We start from the raw sequence: 17,962 nt of genomic DNA, 5'->3' as shown, positions 1-17,962 counted from the left end.
CAGCAAAAGAGAATATTACCCAACACTGAGGTCTGAAGTCTCCAGAATCCGCTGCTTGGTCTGACCAGAAGACCAAACAGAACAAGATAGCAAACAAACAAAAAACTTCTGTTACAGAGCTAGCACCAGGGGAGAGCGCCGATGCAGTTGCCCACTGTCACAAATTATGCACCCGAGCTTCTGCCATTTGGGAAAGTTATAGGAGTCAGCACACCTGCAGTACAATGGGTGAGCCTCAGCCTGGGAAAACTAAATGCTTGATCATGGTATTTCTTGGGCCAGGTAAGCATGACTCCCGCTGCCGCCAAACCACTTCAGCCACAACCACCTTTCACCTTACACACACGCTCACTCGCCTAGCCACAACCCAAAACCCTCGGCACCCACTCCTGTCCCAAGCATCCTCACCCTCCACCCAGTTCTTCCTAATACCTTGGAAACAACCGCGCTGCTACTTCTGCTACTACTGCAGCCCTGGCAATACAACCGCCCAGAACCGCACCTAAACGTTGCCTGATTTACATCGGACACGCCCCGTCCTGACGTCACGGCTCTCCTCTCAGTCGTCGCCTTCACAGTCTCCTCCGCCTCCTTCCCTCCACCCTGCTTTGGTTACCACTCCTCCACCCTCTCCCTGCAGCTCTGGCTCCCGACCCCTCCACACTCCCATTCAGACACACACACACACACACACACACACACACACACCCCTCCCCCCAGCGCCCAGCACAGGGAAGGCTGAGCCAGCCTGGGAGGAACAGAAGGCAGGACTTGCCACCAGCCCTCGAAGAGCAGATACGTCTCCCCCCGCCCTCTCTCCCTCTCCTCAGAACCTGGTTTGGAGGAGACCAAGAGCGATGGCTGCACCTCAGGAGCTCAGCCTCCAAGCCAGCCACCCCCCTCCAGGTCTGGACACCCCGGGGGGTGGGGGGCCGGGGAACAAAGGTCCGCCTCCTCTGGGCACTGGGGCTGACACCTGCCGGCAACATCCCACAGGCTGAAAACATCCCTGGGCCTGCTGCTTCACCTGGAGGGCTCCTAGGGCAGGATCTCGGCGCCGCCTCCTGGCCGCCCAGGGTAGGCGCCCAAGGATTCCGCAGTCCAGGGCAGGGCCAGAGGAAACCATTCCTTCTGCACACTTACTCAGGGCTGAGTTCACAGCAGGGGCTTTGTGGGGTCCCAGGCGCCCCACTCTGCCACTGCCTTCCGTCCCTCCACCGCTGGGCGCTTCCCCTTGGATGAGATTTCTGCAGTCAAAGTCGGCCTTTCGAGGGAAAAAAGCCAGGTCTGGAACACAAAGCAAAACAAGTACTCTCCAAACAGACTAGTATTGGGCAATTATAGGGTCATGGATGGAGTGCCCTAGGAATCTGATCTGCCTTTGCCTTGATTGCGCCTTGAGGCAGTGGTTTACTTTGACCGGACCGTTGAAATTAGAAAAGATTGGGGGGCTGGGAGGGGGTGTCCAACTGTACTTGTCACCTGACTTCATGGTGTGGTGGTGGGCAGGATAATGCCCCCTCCCTAGGAGGTGCCCATGCTAATGCCAGGAACCTGGGCACCCTGGAATGACAAGGGGGCCTTAACACTGGAAGAGGCAGAGAAGGAGGTCAGAAGGATGCTGTGTGAGGAGGACCCTGCCTGCTGGGGCTGGGGCTGGGGCTGAGGATGGAGGAGGGGCCTCTAACAGATGCAACAGGCAAAGAGACACACTGTCTTGTGAACCTAAAGAATGGACACCGCGTCGATTCGTGGGGAATAAAAGGGAAAGGCGATCTGGGACAAACCAGCTGTGGCAAAACCATATTTGAGTTCAGAGAACAAAGGGGAGGTAAGCTTTTCTTTTTGGAGCAAAGGGGTCAGTTGGGAAGGCTGTTCTAAAAGTCCATGGGGTAAACCGTGAGTTGCAAGTGTGCTGTGTGCTGGTGTCTCCCTGGGGGACGAGGCTAGCGTTTCTTCCTCTGGCGGGGTTAGTAGGGGCGTATCCAAGTGCAATGTCAAGACCCTGTCAGGTCAGATCAGTCTCTTCCCCTTGGGGCTGCAATGCCCTAGGAGGTAAGGAGGGCAGAGGAGCTCCCTTGCTAAAACCTCCCGACTGCATGTTAGTGAGGCTTCCCCTGACCAATTTCCACCCTCTCCTAGAGCCTCCAGAAGGGAAGGTGGCCCTGTGGGCATCTGGATTTTAGTCCAGTGAGATCCTTGTTGGGACTTTGCACCCTCAGAACTGGAAGATAAAAAATGTGTTCTCTTTAGGGCGCTACGTTTCTGGTGACTTGGTATCACAGGAATAGAAAACCAATGTAAGGGTCTACCTCCTTCAGCTCAGCGGTAAATAGATCTGGGGGAGGCGATAAATTGTCTACAAATTCTGCAGGTTGTCTGTCTTAGGTCTACAGGTCAAAGGCTAGTTTAATTAGTGTTTACGTGTTACGTTTAGGTACCTGCTGATGCGATGTGGGCCAGGAGCGAACGGTCAGCAAAGAACTCTTGAGGCATCTCCGGGGCAAAAGGGTGTTTGTACTGAAGCTCCGGGATGGGACCCCTGGGCAAGAAGAGCTGCCCTGGAATTTTGAGGAGCGAATGATCATATCCTGTACATTGGGGGCAGAGGGTAGAGATAAGGAAGTTTCCAAAGGGATTTCTAGGTGTTCAAGGAGACTTCCAGGGTCCTGGAGGTCTGGCCACTGTCCAGCGGAGGTTGCTTTTTACCTCCAGCAAAGCATTACCAGTAGTGCACTTGTGAGTTCCTGGAGGACTGTCCTGCTCTGTCTGGGCTTTGTACTCATGGGCTGCAGGTGCCAAGGACATTTACTTTTCTCTACATTTCATTGGCCTTTGTTCTCCCCGTCACCTGCCGTCTTTTTTCTTTCCATTCTTTTCTTTGGGACTCACAGTCTGTTCCCTACGGGGGCTCAGCAAGCTTCTTACGTGAATGATGCAAAGTGGAAGCCATTGGTGGTCACCCAGAAAGATTTGTAAGAGTGGGCTTTGTTCACAGGGAGGGGTAGGATAGACCTTACAGAAAGGTGAATATTGGACGATTCTCCCCTCAAAGGTCCATTTTTGTTGCAACGAGGTCTCTTAAGGCACAGACCCACTGTTCCACCTTTCACAAAGGGTGAAATGCAACAGTTTTAGGGCTTTTCCCCAAAAGAGAGCTGTGACTGGATCCTGAGCAGAGTGAGGTTTATATGATGTCATATGCTATTGCTTTCCTAAATGTTATGTACCTCAAATGAATTTTGTAGAAGCACTATCTGTGTTGTCCATTGATTGCTGATGATCCCATCAGGGCGCACCAGCCCTGGTGGCACAGGGATGGAGGAGGAATTGCTGGGGTGCTGGCATAAGCACAGGGCAACATGGTCTCCCACTTGGTTTCCTTGTCTTCCTTTTTCCTTTTTTTTTTTTTTTAAGATTTTATTTATTGGGGTGCCTGGGTGGTGCAGTCGTTAAGCGTCTGCCTTTGGCTCAGGCCGTGATCCCAGCGTTCTGGGATCGAGCCCCGCTTCAGGCTCCTCCTCTGGGAGCCTGCTTCTTCTTCTCCCAGTCCCCCTGCCTGTGTTCCCTCTCTTGCTGGCTGTCTCTCTGTCAAATAAATAAATAAAATCTTTAAAAAAAGATTTTATTTATTTATTTGATAGACAGAGAGAGAGCACAAGGAGCCGGAGCAGGAGGTAGAGGGAGAAGGAGGCTCCCTGCTGAGAAAGGAGCCCAATGTGGGGCTGGATCCCAGGACTCTGGGATCGGGACCACGGGCTGAAGGCAGACACTTAACCCACTGAGCCATCCAGGTGCCTGCTTTCTTTGCCTTAATAGTTTACTGACTTTCATCCATTCTGCTGATCGGGCCAGCGAGTTCCTCTATATGGACAGCCAAAGGCCTTCGTGGAAACACTTGAACAACAGAGCATTAGGGCAGATGCAGGGTCACTCCATCCACTAGAAAAGTAGGAGGCATTGCTCCCTCAAATGGGTCTTTTCTTGGGTCTTCTTGTTACTGGTGGTCGTGGTGATGGTTTTGAGGAGAGTGTTTGAAGGTTTTGTTTGTTGTTATTGGCCGTGGTTTTAACACTTTCTAGGAAATAATTGATAGCTTAATAGTAATTCTTGGAAGGCAAAAGGACATAAGTAAGGCCACTTCCCGGGGAATATTTGCAGATCTCTATGCCAACATTTATGGAAGGACTTACACACTTTTCTTTTTCTTTCCTTTTCCTTTTCTTTCTTTTTCTTTCTTTCTTTCTTTCTTTCTTTCTTTCTTTCTTTCTTTCTTTCTTTCTTTTTCTTTCTTTCTTTCTTTCTTTCTTTCTTCCTTTCTTTCTTCTTTCTTTTTTTAAGATTTTATTTATTTATTCAATAGAGGGAGAGACAGGGAGAGAGGCAACACAAGCAGGGGGAGTGGGAGAGGGAGAAGCAGGCTTCCCACTGAGCAGGGAGCCTGATGCAGGCTTGATCCCAGGACCCCGGGATCATGACCTGAGCCAAAGGCATAGGCTTAACGACTGAGCCACCCAGGAGCCCCCTACACTTTCAATGAAAGGTTATCGATCAAAGTAATACAACTGGGGACGCCTGGGTGGCTCAGTTGGTTAACTGTCTGTCTTAGGCTCAGGTCATGGTCCCAGGGTCCTGGGATCAGGCTCCCCGCAGAGCTGGAGCCTGCTTCTCCTTCCCCCTCTGCCTGCCGCTCTCCTTCTTGTGTTCTCTCTCTCTCTGTGTCAGATAAATAAATAAAATCTTCAAAAAGAAACCTGTGTTTACACTTTTGGGTGACTGTTAGAGCACAACAGTTTTACAGCGTGGTCTGCAGCCCACCTGCATCAGAATCACCTGGGTATTTATGTAAGAAATGCAGATTCTGGACACCCACACCAAGGAAGTCTCTTGGGATTGGGACCCAGGAAGTGCCTTCTGTGATCTCCACTGCTGATTCTAAGGCTCTCCAAATCTAAGATCCACTCTCTTATATTTTGAGATTGGGGATTTTTACAAAATGATAGAGAAGGCAAAAGTTCTTCTTTTAAAGTTAGACTTCAAGTGTTAGACTATGACCTTCTGAAGGGGCGCCTGGGTGGCACAGCGGTTAAGACTATGACCTTCTGAGGGACAGCGTGTCTTTCCTACTCTTACACATTCAGCCTAGAGACTGGTGCCGAAATCAGAAACAGAGCAGGTGAGGAAGAACGTTTTATTTCTTTATACATATTTTACTTTCATAGCCACCAAAGAGACTGTGTTTCATTTTCTCTAACAGACCCTGTCCACCAGTTATGCTGCCCTCGACATATTGCCATAGCAACATAGATAAATATCTATCGTACATTTATACACACGTACACACCTTCTCAAAACACTGTCAGGACACAGACTAGGCTTTCCCATAACTGGGGGCCTCTCAGGTGCCACTTCAAAATGATCGCTGGCTTGTCTTACACAGGACTTTCACTGGCCTTGGCCTGGCCATGAGCCCCAGTTCCCCAGAGAGGAGTTAGGGTGATATGAGGGGACAGCATATTTAGACTGAGGTGGCCACACTTCAGAGAGCATAAAAGAATGGAAATAGGAGGTGTTGGCTAAGCAGGAGATGGCATGTGGGAAGCCACCACTTTCACCACGTGGATCCAAAGCACTCAGGAGCCCCAGTGTAGACTGACGCCCAGGCTGACGGTGGCCCGGCTGAGCTGGCCCCGGCGAAGCGTGGATCTGGGGGTGGTGCGGGCTGAGCCCCACTGGCCCTCAGGCCACTGCTGTCACTCGTGGGCTTCAGAGTGGGCCCAGGAGCTCTGTGTGGAGACCAGGTGTCCCATCTGTAGGAAGCAGGGTCCTGTGTCCCCCGAGCTGGCCATCTGAGGACAGGCGCTAGAGCGAGAAATGGCCATTTGCAGTTCCCAGCCCAGTGCGGTGCTTAGAAGCAGTGTCACGAGCTCCTCTACAAATCCTGCGTGTTTTGCTCAGGGCTGGGCTGAGCAGACCCTGGCGGATGCTTTTCCTCAGCCGCAGGAGAGGCTGTCTGCCCTTCACCCTCCTCCACCAGGCCGGCCTCTGACTCCTCCTGGACACTCCAGCAGGTGTGGAGAAGTGGGGTCCAGGTCTCCTCAACAGATTGGGGTCTGCACAAAAGGGGGGCAGGCCCAGACTTCCTGCTGTTTGAAGGACCTCTGGTGGCTCCTCTTCTTGCGTGGCTCGTGGAAGGCAAGGGTCACAAGACTGCGGTGCAGGGCAGGGCCCTTAAGGACTTCACCTGGAGACAAAAATGCAACAAGGTGAGAGGCTACTGTCAGGCCCTGCTGGTGGCTCCCAGAGCTGCAGTGAGCAGTGGGCAGTGGCAGAGCCAGGAGCTCAAGGAGAGCCTGTCAGGAGGATGCGCCCAGGGGAAGGGGTGCAGTCCTGAGGAGCCACTGGTGCCACCAGGTGAGAAGGAAAGTTCCCCACCACGTCGGGCGGGTGACGGCCCTGCTCAGAGCCACTGCACACGAGGTGCCTGCATCCCACACGCCCTCTTCAGGGGCCAGGTCACTCAGAGCAAAATGATGGCTTCTGTGACCTCCCAGGAACTGAAGCGCTTAGTATGAAACATGCCCCCGTAGAAGCAGCCTGTTGCAGGAAGGAGAGGACATTGTACAGGGAAGTCCCCTGTTAAGTTCATGTCCCCCTTACTTGATGTGGAGAGGGAGGGGCCCAGGCAGCAGGGAGCTCAGAGACTCCCTGCGTCTAGGGCCACCTCTTTCAGATGAGGGGTGGTGGCCTCATTGTCCCTGAGGGGTCAGCCACCGGGCCGGTTAGTCACAAGCCTGGGATTAGAACCCAGGCCTCAGGCCCTTTCCATTGGTCTCTGGGAAGTGCAGAGGAAACTTCCGAACACAGGGAAGCCAGTGGGTGTGTGGGGCTGTTGGGTTACCTTTGCTGGGACAGGAATAAGGCTTTACAGAGGCCATCTTGTAAGTGTTCTTCTAAAGAGGCTCAGGAAAGAAAGGAATCATCAGAGAAGAACAAAAGGGAATTAGCCCCCCCACAAAAAAAAAAAAAAAAAAAGAAGAGGAGGGTGAAGCCATGGTCCGACCCGTTTCCACACTGTGGGATCAACACGCTCTCAGGTTACATGAGGAACATTCCCAGGAATAGGTCCAACTGCTTAGGGCAGAGCTTTAAAATCCAAGTGAAAGGCTTGGTTTCTTTCTTTATTCTTTTGAAAGAAATCTCCATGCCCAGCGTGAAGCCCAACACAGGGCTTGAACCCACAACCATGAGATCACGACCTGAGCCAAGATCAAGTCAGATGCTCAACGCCTGAGCCACCCAGGTGGCCCGAAAGGTTTAGTTTCTGATTTATAAGCTATTTGCTACACTTCAGCTTACTGCTAGGGAAAGTGTTAGTATTATACGTAAACGTACAGAACACCTGCCATACAGATAGAATGTTTCCCTTCAAGTTTCATTTTTATTTATTATCAAATTCTCCTTTAGGTCAAGAAGACCCAGTGGTTTTCTTTGGAGAAAGATGTGTGAAAATTGAAATGCTCTTCTCTGAGTGTGCAGTAGAATCAACCAATTAGATTGCATCTCGGGTTTATTTTTTCCTGAACTGAAAAGTGCTACAGGAGACACTAGAGCTGGCCAGAGAGACCCTTTCCTGGAAGGTAATTCAGAGGCGGACTCCCCATGTCTTCTGATCTTGGGAATCTACTCACTTGCTTTCCTCGGACTCCTGACTTGGCCTAAAGGAGGGAAGAAGTGGGGTGAGGAGAGAAGAGGGTGACGATGTGACAGGGAGATGAGATGGCAGGGGAGGGACTGGGATGGAGAGGGGATGGGGAGCGAAGCAGAAGGACACTTAATGAGGACCCGAGTCCTAGGAGTGGACCAGAAATCTTCTCCTGGAAGGTCAGAGTGGGTTGGCGATATTCGCAGACTCTGAAGACAGGTGGGGTTGGATTTGGGCTGGGGTCTCTGGTGGGTGCAGTGGTCTCCTTACCTCCAAATTAGTCCTTGCTTTCTTCAAAACATCATGTGTCCTGGTCACTGAAACAATAAAACAGCCCAACAGGCAGCAGTGACCAGCTGGGCCCATACTTGCCTGGTGTGTTCTAAAGTGTGTCTTATTGGCCGCTCTGCTCAGGGTCTCCTGCTGCCTCCATGCGCCCCTCCCTCTGCATCCACAATTACTCAGGGCACAGGAGGTTTGGGGACATGACATCAGTGTGCACCCCCCACCTCCAGTCTGTCGGGTCACCATCCATCTGTAGCACAAGTGGGCAGTCTGGAAGTCCCCCCCCTTCCCCAATTTCCTCTCCCATCCCCTGGCTCGGGGGCACCCACACTGGCTGAAGATGAACTGCTCCATGCTCTCCTTCTGCTGGTTGGCAGTCTTCAGACGCTCTGCTGTGCTCTGAAGGAGACTCTCCTGTTTGGACAGTTTGGTTCTCAGTTCCAGAAGTTCCCTTCTCATGGACTGTCCCTGGGGAAGGGAAACAGGCTGTCAAAGGTCAGAAGGCCTAAAGCACCCCATGCTCTGTGGCTCTTGAAAGTCACAAGTGGTATTCTACAATGTTCTGCACTATTTCTGGACTGGAGTCCCTCCATGAAAGCCTCTAAAACCCTCCAGCTGAGGCCAGCTTAGAATGAGGCCATTCGGTCGGAACACGGAGAACCTGGGAGCCCCCATGCAGAGGGACACAGGCCTCCACTCCTGTTGCGGAAGAGAACCTGACTCCAGGGCAGCACCAGGACTCCCAGCGGTGGAACAAGAGCTCACATGTAGTGCCCCATCAGTTCTAGCACCCTGGCATCACAGATCAGACTTCTGGCTGGGAATGTTATGCCTGGGGAGACAGTCTGCCATGTTGTAAATCTTGGGACCAACTTCAAGATGGCAAAACAACCTCTCCCTTGGAACTGGCATAGTTTGGACCCATAAGGTGTCAGTGACTTTAATCTGGCCTAGAATTCTGGGGGTGGGGGTGTGGAGGGGGAGGAGGGCAGATTGAGAAAACTTCCTGTCCAGGCTCCCACCAACCAGAGTCCAGGCCTCATATCCGAGAGCACCTGATGGGTGGGGAGGCTGACTCTCCCAGGCCTGGCCCCAAGATGTGGAGGGAAGCTGTGTGTTGGGATGCAGTGGGTGGCTAAAGGAGGCTGGTCATCTCATGGTGACATTCTGTGGGGGTGACATAGGGGGAAAGGACATGTTAACACTTTCACAGGTCCCTAAATTTTTCAGCTCAGCTAAGTTCAGAAAGTGAAAGAACCTGAACATTCCTGGTGGCCAGGGTTCTCATGTGTCTGTCCTTTCCATATTCTGTCCTTCCCTCATTGCTGGGGGTGGGAGAAGGGATGTCATCAGAGCTGTACTGCCAGCCGCCAGCATGGATGACAGGTCTTCCTCTGGGAACAGTCCCCTGAGGCCCCTCTGTCCCAACTCAACTCTCTGGCTCCTAACCTTTAGGACTTGTGGGACGGAGGAGGCAGAATGGCATTTGGGGCAGAAGCGGTGAAGGAGGCTGCCACTCACCGTGTTGCCAGACAGGGCAGGGCTCGGGGAGCTTGGCAGGGCTGCTCGCCAGAACATGGTGAGGAGGGAGGCTGACTCCTCCAGCGTGTGCAGCAGGGCCTGGGCACTGCTCCCAAGTTCATGGATGCCTTCACTGCCCGGCACCTGGGAGAAGGGGGAGATAGCCCTGGACACCACCGAGGCTGAGAGATCACTCTCTCCCACCCCCACCCCCCGCTCCCACAGCACAGGGCTCAGGTTTCCTTGGTGAGTGAGGCACAGGCATGGGCCTGCTTGACCCTGTGAAACCCTTTTTTAACCTGGAAGCCCAAGATCTCCACCTCAGCAGTGACCTCCAACTTGCAAGAATCACTAGATTCCGGCTTCTCTCATACTCTCTGTAAGCTTCTAGTCCTACTCCATGCTCTCAAGTCTAAGGTCCCTGATTTTTGCACTGGCACCCCCATGCAAATCTCTAAATCCTACTTTCTGCTTCAACTGGGCTGAACCATTTGTAGCTCCAAGGACTGAGAAGCCATTCCCTTTACCTGGAACGCTCTCCTCCATCACTCAGAGCCTGCATGTCCCCCTAGTGGTTCCTCTAAGGACCCTGGGACTTTCCTGGCCTGGCACAATGACCCCTTCTGTGTCTGTGCACTCACAACTCAGAGGATGGCTTCTGGTACTAAGCCCAGACCCCTGTTGCCCTTATTTCCTTGGATGTGTGGGCTTCTCTCTGGAGTGGGGGCTTTTGGGGACAGGGCTGTCCCTGCATGTCCATGCATCTCCAGTGGCTCAGCACAGCAGCTGGTAGCTGTTCTCTGAGTGGGGTAGTACTCTGAGAAGGCATGCTGCCCACTCGTCTTCCCTGCTCAGTCTGCACAGAGAAATCCCATGGCTGCCAGGCTTCTCAGCCCTTCCAAAACATGGGGTTCATCTGGATGCAAATCTTGAATTTCCAGCCACATGATTAAGTGACTTTACTCTGCCCATTGATGACCATGTGCCGGGGTGACGGGACCAGATAATAAGTGACCAAAGGGTGCTCAGAAGAGCACGACACATAAGCCAATACTCAGCAAATGCTCTACATATGAGGATGACAATGCTCCTCAGGCTTTTCTGTGTTTCTGAGAGCAAATAACAGTTAGAGCAGAGTGGACAGAGAAAACAGGAGATGGAGAAGAAGGGCCTGGCTGGGCATAAGCAGAAGATGTAGCCTCAGCTGTGGGAGATGGCCAGTGGGAGAAGAAGCTACAATCAGAAGGAGAAAGGGCACAAGGAAAAGGAGCCCCTAAGACCTACAGCATGATTACCTCTGTGCCCTGAGTTTCCAGGCCAGGGAAGGTGCAGGCTGATCTCACAAGAGCTGCTATCTTTTTGATCAGCAGTTTGCCCTCCCGTATCTGCTGTCTTAGGGCACTATAGTCATCAATGTGGCCAATGACATGGCGGCCATGCTTATTGGCAAAGGAGCCATCAGTAGCTTCGCCCTCCAGCTTGGGAGGGTTCTTCATTACTGGAGAAGCCACCAAATCCAGCTCTGAAAAACAAAACCAGAACAATGTAGAATCCACAGTGATAAGCATACCCTCAGTCCACTTCATTCTAAAATAGACATCAAATAGTGAAAGAGGCCAGGAATAGGAAAGGCACTCTGGGAAAGTACAAGCAAGGTGTGAAGTCCATAGATTGCTGGGTTCTATGTTTTTATAATCTTTCTTACATCATCTCATAATGACAAAATTGCCAGGAGGCAAATTTTATCCTTACTGACAAATGAAATATCCAGGACAAATATTATTTTAATAAAAAAATTTTAATTTCCGGTTAAGAAGACACAGAAAGAAATTAATTAAGCTGGACACAGAGAGCACTTCCAAGGAGGGAGAGATCACTGGGCAATGAAGCACAACAGAGCAATAGGAAAACCACAGGAGGAAGAATAATGGCAAGAAAGGTGGCCACAGAAGGTGCAATGAGTAGGGCTAAAGACCTTGGGACCCAGGGAGAAAAATGTCTACAATCAGATAATGTGTCCATTAGTAACCAAAGGTTACTTGCATTGGTAATTTTTCATCATCAGTCCCTGAATCGTTCAGTTGCCATATTTACCATTTGTCCTATTGAAAGTGGCGGTCTCTGAGCCAGGAGCAGCAGGAGAAAGGCTGGGGAACACGAGCGCTGGAGAATTCAGGCCAACATCTCGGACTGGAGGGGAAGCAATGGAGTCTAGGGCATAAAGACAAGAACAATTTTCAGCAACCCTGGAACACTGCTCACCAAGCCCATGCACAGCTTAGTCTTCACCAGCAGAGATCTAAGGCAGTGTGGTTTGTCTCTTACACAATCATCACTCCCAGACAGTGATTGTAAGCAACAGCAAACACATCCCTTAGCTTGGAACAAACACATGTTCCTTTAACGGAAGCGTGTTCCATGAGAAGCGACTTTTGGTTTGAAAAATTATTAGGTGCATTTTTCTAACCTGCATTTTGAATATAATTATGTGGGCAATTTCTAATACAATGCCTTGTAACTAAATATAAATATGCATACCATGAGGTGGAGAACAAAGGCAAAAGGAAATGTAGATAAAGTTAAATTTCCTTATAACCTACAACCCATTGACAAATACTTGAGGCAGGCAGAGTAAGACATTACTTCAGGAACTCCCAACTGTCTTAATGACCTACTAGAGGGAAAAACAGTCCTAGCTTGACAACAGCCAGGCTTCCAGTATCCCATGAGTCTTCTTTAGCATATTAAAGTCCTTTTGGAAACTTCCCTTTGCCTGTACCTCCCCCAACTCCAAAGCATGTAATCAATGGCTCCTCACCACCCCAGTGTAGTTCTTTCTGCCCATAGGTCCTGTCCCTGTGCTATAATAAAAACACCTTTTAATTTTCGCACTGAAAATGTCTCAAGACATTCTTTCTTGGCCGTCAGCTCTGAACCCCAATATTTCCACATCACATATGTGGGTATATGTGTCAAAAATACTGAATCAAAGGATGAATGGACTTGCGGACAATTAAACTAGCATTCCAATCACCATTCTGATGAGTTAGTGCTGGAAAAAATGTAGTAGGAGGAGAAGAGTAGAGACAGAGGGCGTGGAGGGTTAGAGACGTCCCCCTGCAGACCAGGTAGCAATACCAAGACCTGGTATTGGAAAATACCAGAGAAGACAGGAACAATCCCGCTCAGGCAAAGGTGGCTTAGAACCAGCTCTCCAGCTCAGGCCTCTCTGGTGGGCGAGGAACAGGAGCAGTGGCGGAGTCACCAGGGCTGAGTCCTGTCTGGGGTCGTGGGGACGCAGTGAAAAGGGAAAGCCGGGCAGGATGGCAGAGCAGGGAGTCCTAAGTGAACACTACAAGCATCACGGCAGCCCGGGTAGAGCCTGGCATCCACCTATTGTGGTCAAGCAGTTTCTATGGGCCACAGTCCACGGGACACTTTCTTATCTAATGACCACAACACTGGATCTTGGGAGCCTCACATCATTTGACATTTGGGGTCACTGTCTAATCAATGACAATCTAGCAGGACCAGGGGGACAAACTAAGATTAACATGCCCAGGAAAAGCAGGCATGAACGTGTTTGAAACTCCGCTTTAGATAATCCTGAGCAGAAATGCCTCCTATTGAAACACAATTGAAAATAGGGCTCTGGAGGTGAGAGGAGATGGTGAATTAAAAAAAGAAAAGAAAGAAGAGGAAGTTGAAATGAGTGTGTCAAGATGGGGGGGCAGTATTAACATTCAGACTGAAGCTAGGCGAAGGGGGCTGGATGAAGGACTTTGAGAAGAGAGGGAGAGAGCAGGCAAGGCAGTATCTGGAAGGACTGACAAAGAGAGTAGGGAAGGGGATGACAGCCAAGGGGAATAAACGAGGCTGTCCTCCCTCCCCCCCTGCTTTCCACAGCCAGCACCGCCTCCAGGACAGGAACAGTTTCCACTCAGCTGAGTTCCCCTCAAATCAGGGAATGGGAATCTGGAAGGCCAGCGAGACCGAGACAGAGCAAGAGCATAGTGAGGAGGAGGGACAAGGGCTGGAAACCAAAACATCTGGTTTGAATCCTGGGTCGGTGTCTTAGCTGCTGCAAACTTTAGTGTCCTGGTTAATGTCTCAAGGCCGAAGTTTTCCCACATTGAAATACCGAGAATAAAACCTCCCTTACCTCAGATAAAACAGTTTGAAAAATTGTTTGAAAATTCATGGTAAATTGTAAAGCACTCCACAAATACAAGGAATAGATATTTACATACACAGCTATTAACTGTTGAGCCATCCTTATCGTGTCAGACACTTGTAAATTATTTCACTTAATGCTCCAAATGACCATACAACATCTATATGATTATTATCCTCACCCTGAAGATGAGGAAAGTAAGGCTTAAGTACCTGAGACTTCAAACACCTTGCCCAAGGCAAGCAACCTATATGCCCAGACTCCGAATCTGGAGCCCAAGCCAGCTGTGACCCAAAATTGGCCCTCTCACCTGAGGCTGTAGATTGAAAGGCCTCCGATTTCACCCTGACCCTAAGGAGTGTGGAAGAGGGAAGACAGTCCCTTCCACCACAGACATCCTGGCCACCACCCCACTGGCTACGGACTTCCTGGTCCCGTTGTCCTTCCTACCTTGGAAGACCGGTTGCTTGTTTCCGGGGTCCTCCTGGTTGGCGGAAGAGGGGCTGAGGCTGGCTTTGCTCCCCCCGCCCTCCAACTGCTGCTCCAGCTGCAGTCGCAGACAGTTGTTCACCTGGATGCTTCGCTCCAGCTGCCCTCGCAAAGCTCGAATCTCTGCCACCAGGTGGCTCAAGTCACTGCTCAAAGGGACCTGGTGACAGGCATCCCGGGTGGAAGCTGAAAGAAGAGAGAGGTGGGGCCTGGTGGCTCGGATCCAAGCTTTTCCAAGCATTGGTCAGAACACTCCGCTGGGACATTCCACTGGCCTCTCAGGGTCCCAGGCAACACACCTGGGATAGAGCTGCCACTTTCCCTGTGTGGGGCCTGGCGCACACTGAGTGAGATACCACACACTGGAATTTCCCTGAGGCTCACCTGCATCTAGAGAGCCTTTGATGAGAAGATGGGGTCAAGGCCTATTAGTATTCTACTTCCACAGTAACCCTAGTCCTACAGGCTAGAGAGCAAGGTCTTCCGAGATAGGGGGTCAGCACTGGACTAGAGAAGGGCAGGGGATGAGGGAGAAGGAGAGTTGATGCCCCCATGTTCAGGAGTCCCCACGGAGAGGAGACGAAGGCACCAGGCCTTTGGCAGCGTGTAGGAACAGGAGTCTCCACTAGAGGCCAGGGTCACAACTCACTGAATTGTTCCACTTCACCATGTTTTTTTACCTCCATTTGCCACACACAGTCCATTTCTTCATACTGGGAATGAAGAGAGCTAAGAAATACTCTACAAGACCACATATTTTTTCTGAAATCTTGAAGCCAAATGTATTTCAAAAAGTAGAATTTGTTCTGGCATTTAGGAAAGCAGCAGGATCCGTATGCCATCTATCATGTAGCGCACGCACCGGGATGTACCTGGGCCACAGGCCTTTAGTCAAATACAGTCCTATTTCTGTGATGAGCTGGGTGAACGTTATCACTGAGCGGGGTAAGTGACGGCTGTGAATACCCTTCTGGTCAGTTCAGACAGCTTTTGTGACCAATTGAGTATATGAAAGAGATATCACAGAATTCATGGTTCTCATGCGATTATAGAATTAAGGATAAGACACCATGGGGCTTTAGTGGTAGTTTTGAAATGACTCCTAAAACACCTATAAGAAAGGAGAAAGGCATGAAAGAAAATGTAGTCAGGATAAAGTGGTTTCTAGACACTAATCCCAAAGCTCCATGAAGCTCCTTCCTGTTTCTTTCCCTATATCCAAATTCTCACAAAGTTTTGCTTATTTTTAAAAAATGTTGTCCATCTATCCATTCTTCTTTATCTTCCCAACAGCACCTTGGATCAGAGTCTCCTCACGTAAATGCCCTATAACTGCACCCATTCAGTGGTTTCCCTGATTCGAATGTCTCCTGACTCCAGCGTGTCCCAATAGTCCTACCATCTGACAGTTCTGCTCCCATCAAGTACCTATTTTGCTTGGAAAAACGTACTCATTTTCCATGGCTTGCAAACTTTCATCGTACTTCGTAGGTCCTCTATATGCTGGCGGCTGTCTCGTCAACTGACCTGACTTCTCACACTCCCTGTTACAAAGCTCTCCCACAGGCAGGTTGAACCAGACGCTCCCAGGAGCCCAAGTAAGCTATTCTCTCAGTCTGCGGTAAGCCTAATACTTCTTCAAGTTCTAGTTCACCTTATCATCAGCAAATGCGGAAATCCATATGGTACACCTGATACTTCTTCAAGTTCTGGTTCACCTTCTCATCAGCAAATTAGGAAATCCAATCAGGTTTTATGAAAATTCAAATTTGGCTGAATACTGAAAATTCCATATTGCTTAAGGAATTTTTAAACATATGATCAAAAAAAAATTACAATTGAAAGGCTTAGAGAGCTAACATCCCATCCAAAGCAAGAGCTGCTTCTATGGGATCCTTGACAAGTCATCCTTTTCTATTTAAAGGAGGCTTGGATGGGAAGCTTATTCCTTCACAAACTAGCAATCCATCACTCGAAGGCTCTAGTGGTAAGGAAGGCTTAATTATTAAGTCCAAATTCCACTGCCCTTCATCCTCTGACCCTTGTTCAGCCTTCTAAAGGGACACCAAACACATCAGCTCTTTTTCACCTGATAATTGTTCAAATATTTAAAGCCAGTTCTCATTTCCTTGTGATCTTTTCCAGGCCTAAAATTGTTAGTTTCTTTGACAGTTGAAGATTTCTGGTCCCTTGGCGTGGAGGGACCTCCTTCACTATGGTCCCTGGTTTGCCAATGTCTCTTTTACAAGATGGTGCCCCACAATCTAACAATATTTCCAACATGGTCTCTCCATATGGACACCACTCTTACCCTACTGCGGTCTCAAGTTGAATTGCCTTTTGTAGCAACCTTTGCCTACAAGTTCTTTGTCCCAGCGGGTTTTTAACTAACTCTGCATCCTCAAGCCCACGAATGGCTCAGGCCTCCCCATCCCCTTACCTCTACCACTGATATTTTTAACCAAGCTCAGGGTTGTTTTTTTGTTTTATCTTTTCTAAATTTCATCATATTGACTTCAATCCTCAGTTCCAGCCTGGCTGGAGTTATTAACTTGATGTTTAGAATCCACCCCCCCATTTGAACAACAAGGGGGAAATAGAAGCAGATTTTCCAACATTAGAGCAGTATTTTAGCAGGTGGCAAAAGTCCTCAATATAACAGTTTAAAATTTAAATCCAGTCTTGAAATTTAGATCCTATTAGAGGCATTCCTGTAAATTGTTTTGCATCTTTTAATTTTCTCCCTGGGGGAGAAAATGGGTCAGGGTGGGAGCTGGTTGCCTGCTGTACTGGCTGCATGGGTGGCCAATATGATTATTCACAATATTCCAGACCTTCTCACATGATGGTGCCGTCAGAACAGTTCTCTGAATTAAAAATAAAAATCACTGTATAATTTGGACTTCGATCAACTTTTCTCTGGCCATCTAGGTAGGTAGAGTTGGACTCTTGTGGCCTACTTTTAAGGATGTCTTGGCTGGATCTTGCTCATGTCACCAACCTTGGGCTTTGCACATGAGAGAACCCCTCTCTTCTTATTGGGAGCCCTAGACCTGGCTGGGAGTTTCTGAGGCAGAACTCTGTAGCTTTCCAGAGCTCTGCAACTCCCAGGGTAAAGACCTCACCAATATCCTAAGCAAGGGCAGGGAGCCCATGGGGGAGGGGAATAGGGAGAACACATACCTTTCAGCCCCTTCTTGGAATTGCCATAAAGCGCCTCGTAGATCTGTAGCTCTGACTGGAGAGACTGGAAGAGCTGCTGTTTCTCTTCACATTGTTGCTGCAGGAGGGCCAGCTTATGCTGCAGCCTGCAGGGGAGAGACAAGGGCCTGCTGAGAGGCCAGGGCCCCTGGGCCACTCCAGGACAATCAGCTGTCAGCCAGCCTTTGCATCACAATGTATTAGCCCTAGATGCCAACGCAGGGGTCATGAAGACCATTACTTTTACTTTACAGATATGGAAACAGAGGCTCTGAGAGGTGAAGTAACTTTGCTTGAAGTCATGCCATTAGCTACATTAGCTGAGAGCAGACCCACTAGCCCTGTATTCTTACTGCCCCTTGGTGCTCTTCTCACAGTGACAGACAGTTCTAGGGTTTATGCTGGGGATGCTCATGACAGAGGGTGTGGATGCTTCCTACACCACGGTGAGACTAATATCCTTAAACTAACTGGAAGGATGAGAACATTTTTTTCTCCAGGATCTGATATGCTGAAAACATTTTTTAATCTTTGTTAAAATTTTTTATTTATTGTTATTTGTTATCATTAAATACAAAAGCCTATTA

At 49.7% G+C, this 17,962-nt stretch overlaps 1 protein-coding gene and 1 non-coding gene across 19 annotated transcripts in view; both read right to left on the bottom strand.

Annotated features, from left to right (window-relative positions):
• Positions 1-126: 126 nt before the first annotated feature.
• LOC148109208 (U1 spliceosomal RNA) lies at positions 127-290 on the bottom strand. The gene has a single exon (XR_015726429.1). It is a non-coding gene; the product is annotated as a U1 spliceosomal RNA (small nuclear RNA).
• Positions 291-5,177: 4,887 nt separating this feature from the next.
• Positions 5,178-17,962, bottom strand: part of PDE4DIP (phosphodiesterase 4D interacting protein) — a 166,874-nt gene continuing 154,089 nt past the window's right edge. For 9 of the 18 annotated variants that reach the window (XM_087866222.1, XM_087866217.1, XM_087866218.1 and 6 more), the window contains 10 exons: positions 17,358-17,482; positions 14,136-14,360; positions 11,606-11,722; positions 10,807-11,033; positions 9,512-9,655; positions 8,320-8,458; positions 7,976-8,022; positions 7,692-7,718; positions 6,902-6,953; positions 5,178-6,244 (listed from right to left, as the gene is read on the bottom strand). In XM_087866222.1, coding sequence (XP_087722348.1) covers positions 6,099-6,244; positions 6,902-6,953; positions 7,692-7,718; positions 7,976-8,022; positions 8,320-8,458; positions 9,512-9,655; positions 10,807-11,033; positions 11,606-11,722; positions 14,136-14,360; positions 17,358-17,482 — 1,249 coding nt within the window. In that variant the 3' untranslated portion in view covers positions 5,178-6,098. Of the gene's footprint in view, positions 6,245-6,901; positions 6,963-7,691; positions 7,719-7,975; positions 8,023-8,319; positions 8,459-9,511; positions 9,656-10,806; positions 11,034-11,605; positions 11,723-14,135; positions 14,361-17,357; positions 17,483-17,962 lie in introns of those variants that run through there. The other 9 variants (XM_087866220.1, XM_087866221.1, XM_087866214.1 and 6 more) reach the window with 5 other exon arrangements.

This window comes from Ursus americanus, chromosome 12 (assembly GCF_024610735.1).
Source record: "Ursus americanus isolate L20-20 chromosome 12, mUrsAme1.1.p, whole genome shotgun sequence".
Taxonomy (NCBI): domain Eukaryota; kingdom Metazoa; phylum Chordata; class Mammalia; order Carnivora; family Ursidae; genus Ursus; species Ursus americanus.
The sequence above is the reverse complement of the archived record's forward strand: the minus strand, read 5'-3'. Positions and strand labels throughout refer to the sequence as shown.